This window comes from Sorex araneus, chromosome 2, assembly GCF_027595985.1.
Source record: "Sorex araneus isolate mSorAra2 chromosome 2, mSorAra2.pri, whole genome shotgun sequence".
NCBI lineage: Eukaryota > Metazoa > Chordata > Mammalia > Eulipotyphla > Soricidae > Sorex > Sorex araneus.
Window position 1 is genome coordinate 9,463,519 of NC_073303.1, and position 17,906 is coordinate 9,481,424.

General features: G+C 39.6%; 1 protein-coding gene across 1 annotated transcript; it reads right to left on the reverse strand.

Moving 5' to 3' along the window:
• Positions 1–1,674: 1,674 nt before the first annotated feature.
• On the reverse strand, positions 1,675–16,766 carry LOC129401591 (E3 ubiquitin-protein ligase TRIM38-like). The gene is made up of 8 exons (XM_055124286.1): positions 16,359–16,766; positions 14,998–15,093; positions 13,894–14,124; positions 12,670–12,692; positions 12,462–12,574; positions 5,703–6,188; positions 2,910–3,004; positions 1,675–1,866 (listed from the first exon to the last, which is right to left on the reverse strand). Exons 1-8 carry the CDS (start codon positions 16,764–16,766, stop codon positions 1,675–1,677), a joined length of 1,644 nt encoding a protein of 547 aa, XP_054980261.1.
• Positions 16,767–17,906: the final 1,140 nt, after the last annotated feature.

Genomic DNA, 17,906 nt, shown 5'->3' on the forward strand with positions numbered 1-17,906 from the left:
GAATAGTTTGTTAAAGGAAAGGTGAAGTTTCAAATTGTACAAAAGGAAAAAAACTTCATATTGCAAATGTACAATTTATAGAGTTACTAAAAAAACCAAACAAGGAGACACTGAAAATACAAAAATGTGATTGACTTCAAACTGAACTGGAAACCCATTGGAATAGACATGAAACTGTTGCGTGATCATCTGTAATTCTAAACCAGTACCTGTTTTCCTGTCAAACAAAGGAACAAACTGTGTGTGTGCCAGGGTACTCCAGTCCGGTCACTCCTGCCCTTCATTTCCAGTAATGCCAAACTTTTGGAAAAAAGCATCCAAACTGGAGCCCAGGAGTTGCTGTAATAGCAATAAAACATTTTTGGCGACCAGGGCTTTCCAGAACTGTATAAATTTTGAGAAAAATTTGTTCTGTGTCTTTGTTAAAAGAATGAATAAAACAACTCATTTTGTGTTCCTGCACAAAAGATAACTGTTGAATGCACAGATTTTTAAAAAAATGTTTATTTTTGGTAAAAAGAGAATTCCTCATTATTCTGTTGTAGCTACTTTTAAAAACCAACCTAGAGATAGCTGGAAATTAGAATTTCTGAGGCTAATTTTAAAAATCAGGAAGAAACAAAATAGGCTTAAAAAAACAATAGCAGCAAATCAGTCTCATTCTGAACCAATGGAAGCTGTCCTGATTATTCAGAATCTCTTTCCCCCAAAGACTAAATATGCACATTTAACCAAAAACGTAGCAAGGTAAGTTTAGGAACGTCACCCGCTAAGCACAGACTTCTATGCAACACATACTTCTGTCATTGGAAAACTTAGTTCACAAGTTTAAAATTAGTGCGGAAAGGTATTTAATACATGGGAAGTAGACAGTTATGTTACACTTAAAATTATTTTTGGATGGCAAAGGATTCATGATTATCTTTTTAAGAAAGATATTGTAAGTTGAGTCTGGCAGGGCATGAAGTAAGTGGTAAGAACAGCAAACTGATAACTTGAGAACCATTTTGTTTTACTTAGAATACTTTATTTGCTGGTAGAAGTTGCTAAAAATGCACAGAACAAATACCAGTAGAAAGTGTACCATGTCTGAATCTCTCTATTCTATATAAAATGAATCTGTACAGCAATTGTTAGAAAAATGGCTCCATGGACATTTCTTACTTTATGCCCTCTTATAAATAAAAATAAACCTCTTTATTCAAGAGTATGTAAAATCTGGGAATCCGTATCTAGAGGATGTGTGGTTTGGGGCAGAGGTGCCCTGTCAGGATTTTATGTTAAGAGTTCTTGAGAGCTCTCCCACAAACTGTTCACCAAGTAGGCTGCATGTTCATGTAACTTACTCTCAAGGAAGAAAAGTACAAGCATCCTCATGAGATTCGCACTAGGAATTGTTCCTTCCCCTTCTCTTCACTAGTGCTTCTTCTGCCTGTGGGTCATGCCTGCTAAAAAGCTTTTTGTGAAGGAATTCTCCAGCTGTTACAGCAACAGGGCGGTGAGTTGAGTACACCAAGTGATACACATTTTCACAGTCTTTATTGGAAAGAGCTTTTTCACTCCCGTGAAAGTGACCAACCGAAAAACTTCCACAACAACATCATATTCCCTATCAAATGTCATTTACACAGTATGATCCTTGAAATGATGAATAAGCAGCTCCAGTTTGGGGACTCATTGTTGGTTGGTATACGAATTCTGTAGAGCTTTCAAACACTTCAGCCTGACTTCTCCTTTCTTGTCATGAAGAGTCCAGCCAACATATTTAATGTAACGGTCATTTAGGAAGGCATCACTATACATTTTCATGCACACTCCAGTTTCTTCAATACAAATGGCTCTAATCTCAGCATAGCAACATGGTATCTATGAACAAACATACCCTTAAAAATAGAGTTCATCGGGGTTGGAGTGATAGCACAGCGGGTAGGGCGTTTGCCTTCCATGCGGCCTAACCGGGTCTGATTCCCAGCATCCCAAATATACCCCCAAGCACTGCCAGGAATAATTCCTGATTTCAGAGCCAGGAGTAACCCATGAGCATTGCCAGGTGTGACCCAAAAAGAAAAAAAAACAGGATTCATTATAATTTCAGTTTCATCCTGATTTTCTGGCACCAACTCCATTGGCCAACTTTCATTGGTCCTCTCTTCAATCATTTTATTCCTCTCAGCTTCATATTGTCTCTGTGTCCTATCCTGATGAATACTGAGATTTGCCAACGCAGTCACAAGCTTCATGGCAGCAAGGGCACTTGCGTGCCTAAAAGCTCTGACCAGGGAGTCTGACAAGCCAGTCAAAAGGTAGATTACTGTGTCCATCATAATTCACCGTTATGTGAACATTATAAATTATGCTATATTGACACTGTCGAACCAAGACTCTAATAAATTCACAAAAGTTTCAATGAAATTTTTTCCACTGAGGACCAGGCATAATAAGGGGATAATCACCACTGTCCTTATCAAATTCTTCAGTCATTTTTCTGATGATTCCTGCATTCTGCATATTTCAGATCTCTATTCTCACAGTACCTGCATTGCACTTTCTCCCAGTTTTACCACTTCAAATAATGTGACAGACTTCCCTTCATCATTCTGACATGACCTGGTCCTCTCTCTCCAGCATCCCTTCCACTCTTCTTTCCCGGAGATTTTAGAGGTTTCTTCTTTGTAGATAGAGGCCAGCCAGGATGACCCCTTTTTCGTTTTCCCTTACCCACTGTTTCTTTTTTTTTCTTTTTGGGTCACACCCAGCGATGCTCAGGGGTTACTCCTGGCTTTGCACTCAGGAATTACTCCTGGCGGTTCTTGGGGGACCATATGGGATGCCGGGGATTGAACCCGGGTCGGCCGCGTGCAAGGCAAACGCCCTACCCACTGTGCTATCGCTCCGGCCCCATTACCCACTGTTTCTTCAAGTTCAGTACTAGCATCTGAATAGGCAGTAGTTTCACTGGTTGAATTCTGTAATACTGGTAACTCTGAAGTAACCATGCTGGATTCTATGAGGCAAAAGAATTAAATATGGTACAATTCAAAGCTTCTGCAAGAACCTCAATGGCAATCCTCAGCTGCCCATACAGGCGTTGCCATCCATTGACCTATTTTGACCTCACAGTGTCTGGTGTGTTATTCCCAATGTTGGGGGGTTACTATGGGGTGACCGCCAGGGGTTCAGGAGTGAGAGCCGCTCCTTCAATAGAGCTGCAATCCTAACCCGCCATCTGGTGGCATTTTCCACATGCCAATCTCCCCTATAACATTTCATTTTGCTATAGAGTAGTATTCTTTGCTTAAATACAAACAGCCCACTAATGCAATGCTATGCTCCTAATATTTGGGAATTGACTGACTCAAATATATCTACTCTTGGTCAGCCATCATAATTACCTGAGTCAGGCTTTGGTTGCCATAAGTTCCTAAAGCCTACAAAGAGAGGTTCCACCATGGGGCTTGGATGGACCCGGGACAAGAAGAAAAGCTACCACGGCATCAAAATTTAAGTCTCGAAAGCATTGAAGCAACCACAATCTTGGTGCAAGCCATTATGACTGAAGAAACAGAACTCCAAGGCGAAGGACAAGCTAAACTGGTCTAAGGACGTAGTCTGGGATTTATGGTAAAGCTCAGCTGGCTTGCGCTGGAACCCAAAGAACTAAGTTTTGGAAACTATATCACTCTGTGATTATCCAAATAACTGCAAGTATCAATAAGAAGTAAACTTAATTGTTTAATATATACAACTAGAGGAAAAGAAAAAAGCAATATAGTTGTCTCTGGGGGACAGAGTGTCTCCTTGAATTAATTCCCCCAAGAGAATTGCCTTCTGAAACAATTTACTTCTGTAAATGAGCAATCACAACTATGTGCAGTCCTATACCCCAGGCCCCTTCAGCTGAGCTCTGCATTAGATGCGCCATTTTGATCATCAGCCATCAGGCTGTGGTCCCCTGTGTCTGTTCTTCTGCTGGGGAGGCCAGGGAAGTGGATCTAGGACATCAACAGCATTGTTCACCCACATCGTGAACTCATAGCTATATAAATTAGGAATTGACTACAAACAGTTCTTTCTCTATTTATGCCCCACTTTGACTCAGAGTGTGTACAGTTACTTTGAGAAGCTTCTTACTTAGGAACAATGCTACCATTCTTAGCATATCACTGTATCACTGTCCTCCCGTTGCTCATCGATTTGCTCGAGCAGGCACCAGTAATGTCTCCATTGTGAGACTTGTTACTGTTTTTAGCGTAGTTCTGCAATGTGGGCAGGATACTCTCGGTAGCTTGCCAGGCTCTCCCAGAGGAACAGAAGAATCAAACCCAGATCGGCCACGTGCAAGGCAAATGCCCGACCCGCTGTGCTACTACACTTTCTTTCTTTTCTTTTTTATTGAATTAAATTGAGATACACAGTTATAAAGTTGTTCATGATTAGGTTTCAGTCATAGAATGTTCCAATACCCATCCCTTCACCAGTGTACATCTCCCACCTCCAAAGTCCCCAGTTTTTCTCCTGTCACATACCTATCCCCACCAACTTTACCTCTACAGCAGGCACTTTTAACTTTTTATTCTCTCTCTTCCTATCTCTCTCTCTCTCACTATCTCTTTCTCTTTCCTTTTGGGCATTAAGGTTTGCAATACAGACACTGAAATTCAATCCTGTATATACTCATCTCCTCTCAGCACTTGTTTGCGTTCAGAGTGATCATCTTCAGCTATCAGTGTCATAGTGGCCTTCTCTGTCCTAACATCCCCCTCACATGACCCACTCCCACACATACTTATGGCAAGATTCCAAACATGGACCAGTCTGCCTGACCCTCATTTCTACTGTCTGTGGTTATTAGTCTTCTAGTTTTTTTTTTTATATCCCACAATGAGTACAACATGTACATTTTCTTTCTTACGTGGATATTGTTCTTTAACAAAACTATTTATATTCTTTGTTTCTCTAACCCCAGCTTGTATTTACTCTTGTGGATCACATAAAACTTTCCTAGGATCTGGGATTAACTGTCCTGACTGTATTCTCCCAACATTTACACAAGACACTGCAAGGTGCAAGGGATATTGACTGTGGATTGTTTTTAACATTTTCATGCTCAAATGAAAGATTTTGTTTTTTACTTTTTGGGTCACACCAGTGATGCTCAGGGGTCATTCCTGGCTCTGCACTCAGGAATTACTCCTGGCAGTGCTCGGGGGACCATATGGGATGCTGGGAATCGAACCAGGGTCAGCTGCGTGCAAGGCAAATGCTCTACTCACTGTGCTATCACTCCAGCCCCCGGTTTTTATTTCTTAAGAAGGAATCACTGGTGGGAATTTACCTAGGCCAAGTATTTATTTCATAAAGCTGAATCCACTGAAGAAAAGTCAGCCGGACAGTGTCTGGTCTGTGCCATTAACTACCTTCCCTCTAAAGCAGGTTCCTCATTGGTGCTGCTTGCAAAGAGTCTTTATATCCTGTCATTCAATACAAATCTATTAGGTATCTACTAAAGCTTGGCATCATTCTAGGTTATGGCAAATAGTGAAGAAAGCTACCAAAATATTTACCCTCACAGAATTTGAATCCTCTTCCTTTGAACCGCATACAAGAATAAGGATACTGTGCTCTTTTCTTACAAATCTTAAAAATCTTTTACTTACAAATTTCTTACAAATCTGGGTGGTCACCAAAGTGCAAATAAGAACCTTCACCAATGCGGAAATAAGGCTTGAGAGGCTCAGAGAAAGAGGCCTGTGGGAAGGTGAAGATGTGGGAGCTAGTATCCGAGTTGTAAAAGGAGACAAGTCCAGCCTCATAGTCCAGGAAAACCCTTAGACACCTAAGCTCCTCCTCCAGATGGAGTGGAGTTAGGGGAGATGTAAGGGCTACATAGTCCCTCTGTCCACAGCATCTGATGGCCCAGAATCCAGACTCAGGATCCCGTCTCATGTCATTGTCCCTTGGCACATTTTCCAGACACACTCCTATATCCCACTCGGATCTTGTTGTATTATTTATTCTAAAGGAATGTTTTCCTGAGGTGAAGGCCTCACATCCCAGGACACAGGGTAAGTCTTTAAATCTAGCAGGAGTCTCATGCTTCACTTGGGGGGGTCCACTGGTCACCGTTTTTTCATCCTCATTCACAAGTAGGCCATTGTGCGCTGTATCTAGATCAAGAGTAACTGTAACTGCAAAACATTTAATAAAAAAAAAAGCAAGAGAAAACAAAATGACATGGTTACTTAATGCTTAATATTTAGTATATTTCAAATAGTATCATCCCAGGCTCAAAACAAAATTTGTTTTTGACAACTATTATAGTCATTTTATCAAAATTAATTGTAAGTAAAATAGTGAGGAGCTAATACATGCTTGCTTAGTGGTGAGCATGACTGTTATTATGCGGCATTGTATACGAGATGGTCAGACTTCTTTGTCAAAACCCTGAACAAACGGTTTGAGGTTCTTCGTGTTCCCAGAGTAAGCAGATACCACTGGGCTACACTAGCACACAATAGGGTTGGGTGGAGACACTATTTTTTTTTTCATCTGGACTTTATTGATCTAATAAAATTACATTAAGAATTGAAATGAATTATACATTATTGTGCTCATGTTTCCCCCATACAAAGTTTGAGAACCCATCCCTTCACCAGTGCCCATTCTCCACCACCAGTAAACCCAGCATCTCTCCCACCCTCCCCAGTCCCATCTCCCCACCCCCCCACACACTGCCACTATGGCAGGGTATTCCCTTTTGTTCTCTCTCTCTGATTAGGTGTTGTGGTTTGCAATAAAGGTGTTGAGTGGCCATTGTGTTCAGTCTCTAGTCTACATTCGGCACACATCACCCTTCCCCCGCATGACCTCCCACCACATTTTACTTGGTGTTCCCTTCTCTGAGTTGCCCAGAATGAGAGAACAGCCTCCAAGCCATGGAGTCAACCTCCTGGTACTTATTTCTACTATTCTTGGGTGTTAGTCTTATAGTCTACTATTCTATATTCCACAGATGAGTGCAATCTTTCTATGTCTGTCTCTCTCTTTCTGACTCATTTCACTTAGCATGATACTTTCCATGCTGATCCACTTATATGCAAACTTTATGACCTCATGCACAAAAGTCAGATCAAAATGGATTAAAGACCTCAACATCAGACCACAAACCATAAGGTACATTGAAGACAAGGTCGGCAAAACCCTCCATGATATTGAAGATAAAGGTATCTTCAAAGATGACACGGAACTATGCAATCTAGTAAAAACAGAGATCAACAAATGGGACTACATTAAACTAAAAAGCTTCTGCACCGCAAAAGATACAGTGACTAGAATACAAAGACTATCTACAGAATGGGAAAGGATATTTACACAATACCCATCAGATAAGGGGTTGATATCAATGGTATATAAAGCACTGGTTGAACTCTACAAGAAGAAAACATCCAACTCCATCAGAAAATGGGGTGAAGAAATGAACAGAAACTTTCCCAAGGAAGAGATACGAATGGCCAAAAGGCACATGAAAAAGTGCTCTACATCACTAATCATCAGGGAGATGCAGATCAAAACAACCATGAGATACCACCTCACACCACAGAGACTGGCACACATCCAAAAGAACAAAAGTGGAGACACTATTGGTACCTGCTCGAGCAAACCAAAGATCAACAGGATGACAAGTGATACAAGTGTAAATATCTGGTAGTAGCAGCATATACTACAAAAGTTCTGACTATTCTCCTTTGTTACTTAACATTCTTTCTTTCTTCCACTAATAAAAGCCAAAGTCTAGATGAATATATTTGACATATTTACTGATTCTCTTCTCCAAACCCTTTCTTCTTCCAAGTAGTACTTCATTAAATATGAAATACTGGAGAAAAAACAAGCTTCCCTATTTTTCCAAATGACATTGCCACAGTATCAGAAGAGAAAAATACAGGTAAATCCATACTTGCTTACCGAAGACAAGCTATTCCCAGGGCTACTCTTTATGTATTCACTCTCTGATTTTTATATACCATAAGAATTAGTACAAGATGATGTACCAAGAAAAAATGTATTAAAAATGATCTGAATAGAGCTAAGAGAGAAAAAAGTAGGATGGTCATAATGATACCAGCCAACAGTACAACTTAAAAAATCAAACACAACAAGAGATTATTTTAGACAGAGAGTTAATTAATGTTTTCAAGCAGATGGATAGTAGGACATAGGGAAATAAAGAGTGCAGAAACACTTCCTAGCTGGATTTTCTCCTGTTGTTTTATTTCAGACCACTCCCTACCTATTAATTCCTTGTCTTTCTGAGAAGAATGACCAGTATGGAACCAACTTCCTTCTTTCAACCAGTCTTCATTTTATTTAGACAATATGAGTACTGAAAACTTTACTATGAAAGCTTCTCGATAGTGCTCTAGTTGAGTCTGTACTTCTCTCTCAGGTCACACTCTCTCCTGTTGTTCAGATCCCTCCATCTGTATTTGAGGCCCAGCGTGGTGAGGACTCCCTGACTATCCCTGCTCTGGGTACGTCAGTGATCCTTAGTCATTCTCTGAATCTATTATTTGTTTAATTTACTTATTAAGCTGTCCTCAATGAGTTCTCAATAGGAGAAGATTGAACTTATTGGGGCTGGAGTAATAGCACAGCGGGTAGGGCGTTTGCCTTGCACGTGGCCGACCCGGGTTCTAATCCCAGCACCCCATATGGTCCCCTGAGCACTGCCAGGGATAATTCCTGAGTGAAGAGCCAGGAGTGACCCCTGTGCATCGCCAGGTGTGACCCAAAAAGCAAAAAAAAAAAAGATTGAACTTATTTGGGATTTTATTTATAATACTTTGAATGGTTAAAAACAAAAACCCTGCTTGAAAACCCCATCCAAAATAGGGCAATGAAAAGAAAACCAAAAAAAGGGGGGGTGGAGAAGAGATGTACAGACACTTCCACAAAGAAGACATGCATGTGACCAGTAGAAATATGAAAAATGTTCTCTATCACTTGCTATAAGGAAAAGTCATATCAAAATAGCAGTGAGAAATCATCTCACACTAGTGAGTCTGACACACACCAAAAAGAACAAAACCACCATAATTGGCATGGATGTGGGGAAAAAAATCTTTATTCACTGTTGGAGGGAAGGTCACTTGTTTCAACCTTATTAGATAATGGACAGATACAAAAAAATATGAATTGAGCATCTGTATGACACAGTCATTACTTTTAGGAATCTATCCCAAAGGCCCAAGAAAGAGTTCTTCAGAAAATACATTTGCACTACTATATTTATTGAACCACTAGTAACAATAGTGAATATCTGGAAACAAGCCAAGTTTTCAAGAACAGATCATTAATTTAAAAATGTATGACATATATACACACAAAAAATGCTACTTAGCCATAAGATGCAATTACGCAATGTTTATACTTCGTGAAGTCAGGTAGAAGGAGAAAGACAGACACAGAATAATTTCTCCCATATAGGGGACATGAAAAATCATAGTAAGGGAATAATTAATAGGCCAAAACAACAGAGTCTATTAACAGAATGACATAACCATGGTGGGGAGAGGGGCAGATGGGTTTGAGGAGAGTACCTTGGTAAAGCATGGAACGGTTGAGAGAAGTGAACATTTTGATGGGGTGTGTTGTTGGAATGTTTTATGAATGCAATCCTATAATTGACAGCACTGAAAATTATCATGAGTAAAATAGAATTTTAAAATATAAATAAAATGCATGAAAAATATGTATGAATAATAAGTAGTGCATTAAATATGTTACTATATGGATTAGAGCGATAGCACAGCAGGTAAGGTGTTTGCTTGCACGTGGCCAGACCAGGTTTGATTGCTCCATCCCTCTAGGAGATCCTGGCAAGCTATCAAGAGTATCCCACCTGCATGGCAGAGCCTGGCAAACACCCCGTGGCATATTCGATGTACCAAAAACAGCAACAACAAGTCTCACAACGGAGACGTAACTGGTGCCTGCTCAAGCAAATCAATGAACAAAGGGACGACAGTGCTACAGTGCAATACTACTTCTAAATATATTATACATGTATATTTATAACCTGGACTGAAGAGATAATACTGCGGGTAAGATGCTTTTGCAAGTGGCTGACCTGGGTTTAATCCCTGGCTTCTCCAAAGGTTCCCTGAAAACCTTCATGAGTGATTCCTGAGCTCAGAGTCAGAAGTAAAACAAATACATCTTTTGTTAAAAAATAAAAAATCAAATGCTTATAACAAAATACTAATACATAGTAAAAATACTGTAATAGATTCATCTCAACTAGAGAAAGGGTTCAATATTGTCATCAAGATATAAGTACTAGGAGGTTGACTCCATGGCTTGGAAGCTGGCCTCACATTCTGGGGAGAGGGCAGCTCAGATAGAGAAGGGAACACCAAGTAAAATGTGGTTGGAGGCCATGTTGGGGGGGAAGGGTGATGCATGCTGAATGTAGACTAGAGACTGAACACAATGGCCACTCAACACCCCTGTTGCAAATCACAACACCTAATTAGAGAGAGAGAACGAAAGGGAATACCCTGCCACAGTGGCAGGGTGGGGTGGGGGCAGTTGGGATTGGGGGGGTTGGAGGGATGCTGGGTTTATTGGTGGTGGAGAATAAGCACTGGTGAAGGGATGGGTTCTCGAACATTGTATGAGGAAAACATGAGCACGAAAATGTATAAATCTGTAACTGTATCCTCACGGTGATTCACTAATTAAAAAAATAAATTAATTAAGAAAAGATATCTCAACTCTGGTTATAGTAATAGAGAAAAATGGTATCTGCAGAGACATACTTAACAGGATACATATGACTCACTTTGTAGGTGAGAAGCTCTGAATTATAAGAAGCTTTGCCCTTATCTATCTAGCAACTGCCTCCATCACCACCCCAGTCATAGAATAATGCTCTCACAGTATGGAAGCATTACATTTTTTATGAAACATGTGGGGCCAAGCATGTCTTAGAATTCAGAATGTTTTTTTCTTGTCATAAATGTAAAGAAACGTATCTATATTCTAAGCATTTGGACAAATCCAGTATGGTCTAATTAAGTGCTCATCTCATCGACACTCCTACAATTAAACTATGTGGAATAAATAAAGACAAAACACTGTCCACAGAGCAATTTAGCTTTGCTCACTGAGCTGGCAGACTAACAATGACTTTAATAATCTCCCCTCTGTTGTTGGCAATTTGTACAGCTACTTTCAGGATCAGAGACCAATCTTGTTACATTGGATTTACACAGTAGAAATGATGGGATTTCATGTCTATTAATATAGTCTATTATGACAGTGTTAACAATTCCATCAGATTTGTCCTGGAGACTCATTTTTTGAGCTCACTTTGAAGAAACAATCGACCATGCCAGGAAACTCATGCACAAGTATTTGAGAGTTTTCTACAGGAAATACAAAAAAGGCATCCAGCCTGCAACCAGCAAAGAGCTAGTGTCCTAGGTTCTACATGTATCAAGAAGTGAATTCTGCGTGCAGCCACAATGAGCTTGGAAATGGATCGTCTTAGCTTCAAGGTGAAAGCACAGTCCAGCAATCATGTTTATTGCAGCTTTGTTAGAATCCAGGTAGAGGATTCCTCTGAGCTGTGGTAAGATTACTGAAATCTTGTGAGCTATTGTGTTCCTATATGGGGAAGGCGGGGTGTGTCGGGGTGGTTGGGTGCCATTCAGGCTGTGCTCAGGACTTACTCCTAACGCTGGGCTTAGTGATCATTTGTGGCAGAATTTAGGGGATGATATGGGGTGTTAAGGATCAAACCCAGGTCGAATATATGCAAGGCACTCGACCTCCTATATACTCTCAAGCCTAAAACTGCATTATTTTTAACCACTAGATTTTCATAAAATTTGTAAGGAAACTTTTCATAGAGACTCTTATTTTATAGTTTGACAAATCATGTACAAAAACTTAGTTTTCAGTGTTTTAAATTACAATTATAGATTTTATGGAAATAAAGCAATCATGGAAAGAGTGAAGTAAGAAACAGCAAGTTTTTTTTTACCAGCTAGCACTTGGTTTTTATGTTTCAAATGTTTATTATGCAACCTGGCCTAGCCCTAAAACCACTGGCAGCACAGCCAGTCTTCACCTACATTTCTGCAATTACTCTGGAAATTGAATGACATAAACATAATTATTATGTCCTGTTTTCTATGCTTTGTGTAATTGATAATTTAATTTTAAATTTGTTATAGTCCACTGATTGGGAAGTGTTACTTCTTCTGTTTTTCATATGGGACAGATACAGAGATCATTTCTTTGGGTGACTCATTAGTGAACTGGAGAGAAAGAGCTTGAAGAGTTATCAAGAAAACCAATATTCTCACTAGAATCTGCCAACAGAAGACTAGTAAAATGTGTTGCCCAGTATTCCTCCCACCTGTGTTATTTCAGGAATTTGTGATGTCACATACCAAAATAAGTTTCAACCACTTCTATAAATTCACTGAAAATGTTATCAAGATCCGGCATAGACGGAATATCCAATGAGACATCCTCTGGTGCATTTAAAATCACAAGAGATATCCTGGAAAAGAAGAACCCAGAAAATTCATCAGAGTGACTTTCCATTAGATGCCATAGAGCTACTATCCCTCCCTCCTGAATTCAAAGGGCACTCACCTGTCCAAAGTGTCTGTCACATCCTAAAGAGCAAGAAACATAGATGTTGGTATGGAAATATTAGCATTTCACAGAACTTTGGTGGATGGCTGTTTCTCTATAAAAATGTCAAGGAGTATATGCAGTGGTTCCAGTCCTATGTATTAATAGCATTCCTATGCAATGATTTCCATCCCAATTCCCTAGTATATATAGCATTCTTCAATCTTTTCGAACCTTCAGTCCAATACCTGTGTGTACACTGTCCACAGACCAGCAGTTACAACCACTGTAATACCATTGATATTCAACCTTTCTAAACTTGTTAGCCAGACCAGTACAAGCGCAGAGTTTGAGAAACCCTGGCCCAGTAAATTACTATGATAATATCTGATCAACTTCGTAGTACGTTTTCTTACTTTTGGAATACAAAGAATTAATATTTCTGGGACCAGGTTTGCTGATAGCTGTTTGGAGGAAGATCATGAATTGTCTCATACTTGCACACTCTGCATGTTTTGCATTCAGTGACCTCATTTGTTCTGAAGAAGTCATAGGAGACATTGTTTGTCACAAAGGTCCTCACAGGCAATTTTTTTTTCTTTTTGGGTCACATCTGGCAATGCACAGGGGTTACTCCTGGCTCTGCACTCAGGAATTACTCCTGGTGGTGCTCAGGGAACCATATCAGATGCTGGGAATCTAACCCAGGTCGGCCGCGTGCAAGGCAAATTGCCTTCCCCGCTGTGCTATCACTCGAGCCCCTCACAGGCAACTTTTGTAGCACCCTGGAAACTGACTCAAAGTTGGTGGGAGCAGGTTAACACTGAGGTGGAAGGTCTTGCTATGCCCCCACTATCCTTTAAGAAAACAGGAAAGGAGCTCCAGGAACTTATCATAGTAGGCAATAGCTATTAAATCAGGCCTCATAATATGTTCTAGCGAGACATAGGAGCACCAGGAATCTCTGAAATAGACTGAGGCTAACATGTGCCAACAAAAGCTCTCTCATTATTTTCTGAGAACTGCCACATACACCAAAGGATTTTTTTTGATTTATATAAAAACAATCTATAGACTAGTAAGGACACCCATATGTAGGCACATGTATCTAAGAAGCGTTCATTTAAATTCTCCACACCGGTGCATTTTTGAGAAAGGAAGCCAGCCAGTCCTCCCATACTCATCATTTTCTCTGAAACCCCAGGAACGCCTTCATCCATTCCTCCCCGTGCACAGCCTCACCTGCAGTATCTCCTGGGCTGAGCCCTGACATTTCCTCTCCAGTTCCAGGATGTTGTGATTGAGTTCCTGGCTTTGCTCCTCCAGCTGGGCTTCACTGTCCTGCAGTGTCTTCAGAACTTTCTTTTCTTCATTCTCCAGTTTCCATATAAAAGTGTTCTCCTCCATGTATAGGATCTGGTGAATTTCCTTAAAGCCAAACTGCCTTGCTTTTTTTTCATGCAGTATTTCAGACTAGAATGAAAAAAAGTACACTTAAAAATGGGGAAAATGTTTATCTTTAGATGAATAAATAACCAAAACAGAGTAATTCCATTCTTTTAGAGTTGAGTAGAACCTTTATAGGAGACAGGAAGTTGAACTCTCTCAAGGATACCGGTTTCTCTACCTGCTAGTGGAATCTTTTTCCTACCCATGACTGTTCAATGGAGGGAAGAAGGTATATCCTCTGTGAGTCCAAATTTACACACTATGCACAGATATTAGGGCAAAGGATTGAAAAAGACACCCTGAAAAGCCCACTGACCCGTGAAGTTTGAGTCTGGACTGTTGGTTTCCATCAATATTGCCATAAAGCTACAAATCTCTTTCTTGAGCAGTCGGATCATCATAGAAATAGAACTTAATCTGCAATTTCAAATGTTGTTGCACCATTTCCTGCTAATCTTCATGATCTTTTTGAATATGAATGCAGCAGGAGAGATCCTGCTCCTCACAATGGTTAGTTTTTGAGCAAGGAAATTTGCATGCCAGACCCTGCATTGTGGTAAATTACTCAGTGTTAGGTCTTGGCTTCAAACAGAAAAGTACATTGAGATGTTTAACACTTGTATACTTGTCAAGATGAGTCTCAGTAAGGAGATAACTTATTCTGCTTCTTCTAATTGATATTAGGACTCCTCCACAATTACTGCTGAAAGGTCAAAGGAAAAGGAGCTCAATTCTCATAGTTGTTGCCAAGTAGGATCATTTAAACAAATAATTTGCGATTAATCTATTTAGTCTAGATGAATAACATTAAAGCACCCTTTTGTTTTTGTCTTATGCTTCGATATGTCTAAGCTCTAGGGCTAACATATGTGAACTCAAATGAACTCAAATTCTTACCTCAAGTTTTGTTATTTGTTCTCTTATGCTCTCTTGCCATTCCTTATTTTGGTCTTTGAGTTTCCTCAGGTATGTCAAAGTTTCCTGGAAGATATCCTGAAAGAGAATGGTTTGATGAGAGTTTATGAATTGGGAAATTTTTCAATATATATCTCAGAGAAGATCACAGACTTTCAAATATAAAATAATTTTGGAAACTTGTATAGTCCTTATACTTTCAAGAATACATACAGAGGGATTTGTGTGAAAAGAAAACTTTGATCTCTTGAAAGAAGAGTATCTGCCAAAGAGGTAGGCTAGTGGGGGAGGGATGGGAAGGCAGGAGGAGGGAAACTGGTGACTCTAGTGTGGAGAAAACTGACACCAGTGGAAGGGATAAATGTTGGAACATTGAATGGCTGAAACACAATCATAAACAACTTTGTAACTGTGTATTATGGTGATTCAGGAAACAAAATTTTAAAAAATTGATATCCTGAAGAACCTGAGGAATTGGTACATTTATTATTCTCATTTTTCTACATTAGAAACAGGCTCTTCTGATGAACCATGGCCAAAAATATACAATGCTGCATTCTCTTAAGTGAGGACTGAAAATAACAAGAATAGTATGTAGCACTGTCATCCTGTTGTTCATAGATTTGCTCGAATGGGCACAGGTAATGTCTCCATTGTGAGTCTTGTTGCTACTGTTTTTGGCACATTGAATACACCATGTGTAGCTTGCCAGGCTCTCTGAGAGGGACAGAGGAATCGAACCCAGGTTGGCCACATGCAAGGTAAATGCCCTACCCGCTATATTATCACTCCAGCCCAAGATAGAATAATATATAATAATATATATAATAATGATGATGTGTAAAATACAAATAACAGTAGCAGATTATTGACACCTTAACATTTGAACAATGGGGTGACAGTGATACAGTAATACAGTGAATATCAAATTTTTAAATTGTTTTTCAAAGTACTTTCTCCCAATATAGGAACACACTGAAAGATTATGCAGCTCTCTACCTTGAAAGTAGTAGTCACTTCTCTTCTTGCTCTGTAAAGTCGGTATATTAACTTGTCTGAATACATAGGTATACTTATCAGTTCTTCAGTGCCATCAAGGTCTTTATAAAATTTTTCCATAAAAATGGTTGTTTTGCTTTGGGCCAAGTGTTCTACAGATATCAATGTCCATAGAGATATAGCAAGACTGTGTAGATGAATTATGTATATATAAGATGGACAGCTGTTATAAAGCTTATGTGAAGATTAACGTGATGAAATCTGGGTTTCAGACTAAATCATTTCAGACCCATGGATACCAAAAAGAAAAGGGTACTTGGTGAAGCACTCTCGCCAATACTCACCTTGTATTCTTCATATGCAAGTGCTGCAAGGACCGTGGTGTGCCCTTTGTGCTGTGGTGTCCGCTCACAACACCAGCAGATGAGTTGCTCATCATTTTCACAGAACAAGTAGAGCTTCTCTCCGTGTTCTTCACACAAATTTTCCTGATCCATTTTCTTAATGGTTTCAATGATGTTTCCTAACTGCTTGCTGGGCCGGATGCTCTCCCTCGGACACTGTGCTCTGCATATAGGACAGTGGAAGTTATCCTGGGAAGGTGACCGCTGTTGCTGGTTCTCAAGATTATTCATTATGCAAGCACGGCAGTAGATGTGCCCACATTCTGTCATCACTGGCTCAGTCATCAGCTCCAGGCAGATGGGGCAGGTGGCTTCCTTCCTCATGGTGTTAGCTGTGCCCGAGGCCATGGTTGTTCCTGGAAATCTTTAATGCTGAAAATAAAGGTAGAGATAAAGCAGGTGGGATTTTTCTCTAGGGGATGGAAATAGATGTCACTTTAGCCTAACAGGACTGACACTTTCAAAGTATGAATTGTGTTTGGAATATAGTAGTGCTATCCAAGTATTGTAGATTAGATTAAATCTGAAACATTTAAATTTAGTATCTCGTTATACTTAGACACAATTCATTTCTTAGTAGCTTAGGTGCTGGTGTAACTGGCCCTCCAGAAACAGAACACACCATAAGCATAGAAAACATTTCTGGGTTAATTATAAGAGCAAGAAGGCAGATATTATTCTCACACAAATAGTAGCTGAACAGCAGGAATATTAGGATGTTTTTAAAATAAGTTATCAATGTATTAACCACCATAAATATTTTGTTTCTTATTGACTGATTCTACTAGTAGCAACACTTAGGAATTAGGGCTGTAAAAACTTAAGTTTCAGTGGACTCATATTTGACACTTGAAAATTCCTCTCTGTATTTTATCTATCCCTACATGCAAAGAATAACAATATCAGTTCAATGGAGCCTTTGAAGATCTGTCTCTTGTGACAATGTAAGTTAATAGGCAACTGATATGTCCATTCTGTCATCCTCCCTAATCTGAGGGAAGGAAAATTGATTTGAGGGGAGGAGAAGAGTAGGTCCTAGATCAGAGCTTTTGAAGACGCAGAAAAAATGAACCTGCAATTGCAAGACTCTCTAAGAAGAGTTCAGAATCAAATGACTACACCTGTGTATGAATTAAATGGATGAATGAAATTTGCCCCACTAGAGTGTTCCTTGAATGTGAGTCAGAAGTAAACTCTGAACTGCAAAGCCAAATATCAAAATCAAAGAAGCAATGGAGATGAAACCACAAAAAGTTCAAAACTCTTCTTTTTGACAATACCTGACAACTCTTTGTGGACCTAGAACTTCAGGCCAAGGCACTGTGAATATCCACATATGACCCTTCCAAAGTCTTTCAGGGCTCTTACACCTCTGGAGAAGCTCAGAGTCTATTTTAAACATGTTACCCTTTCTCTCTCTTCTCTCTCTTTCCCATGAAATTATTTTATGTTAAAACAAAAAATTCTTGGTCATAGCACCTAATCACA

Bases quoted from the DNA above. Each gene is read 5' to 3' on its own strand.
- LOC129401591 (XM_055124286.1), bottom strand. From the start codon at position 16,766: ATGGCCTCGGGCACAGCTAACACCATGAGGAAGGAAGCCACCTGCCCC. The intron at 14,125-14,997 runs GTAAGAATTTGA...TTTTCATTCTAG, and splicing joins AACAAATAACAAAACTTGAG to TCTGAAATACTGCATGAAAA. The intron at 1,867-2,909 runs GTGGGTAATGGG...GTTTGTTCATAG, and splicing joins GTACTGAACTTGAAGAAACA to ATACCATGTTGCTATGCTGA.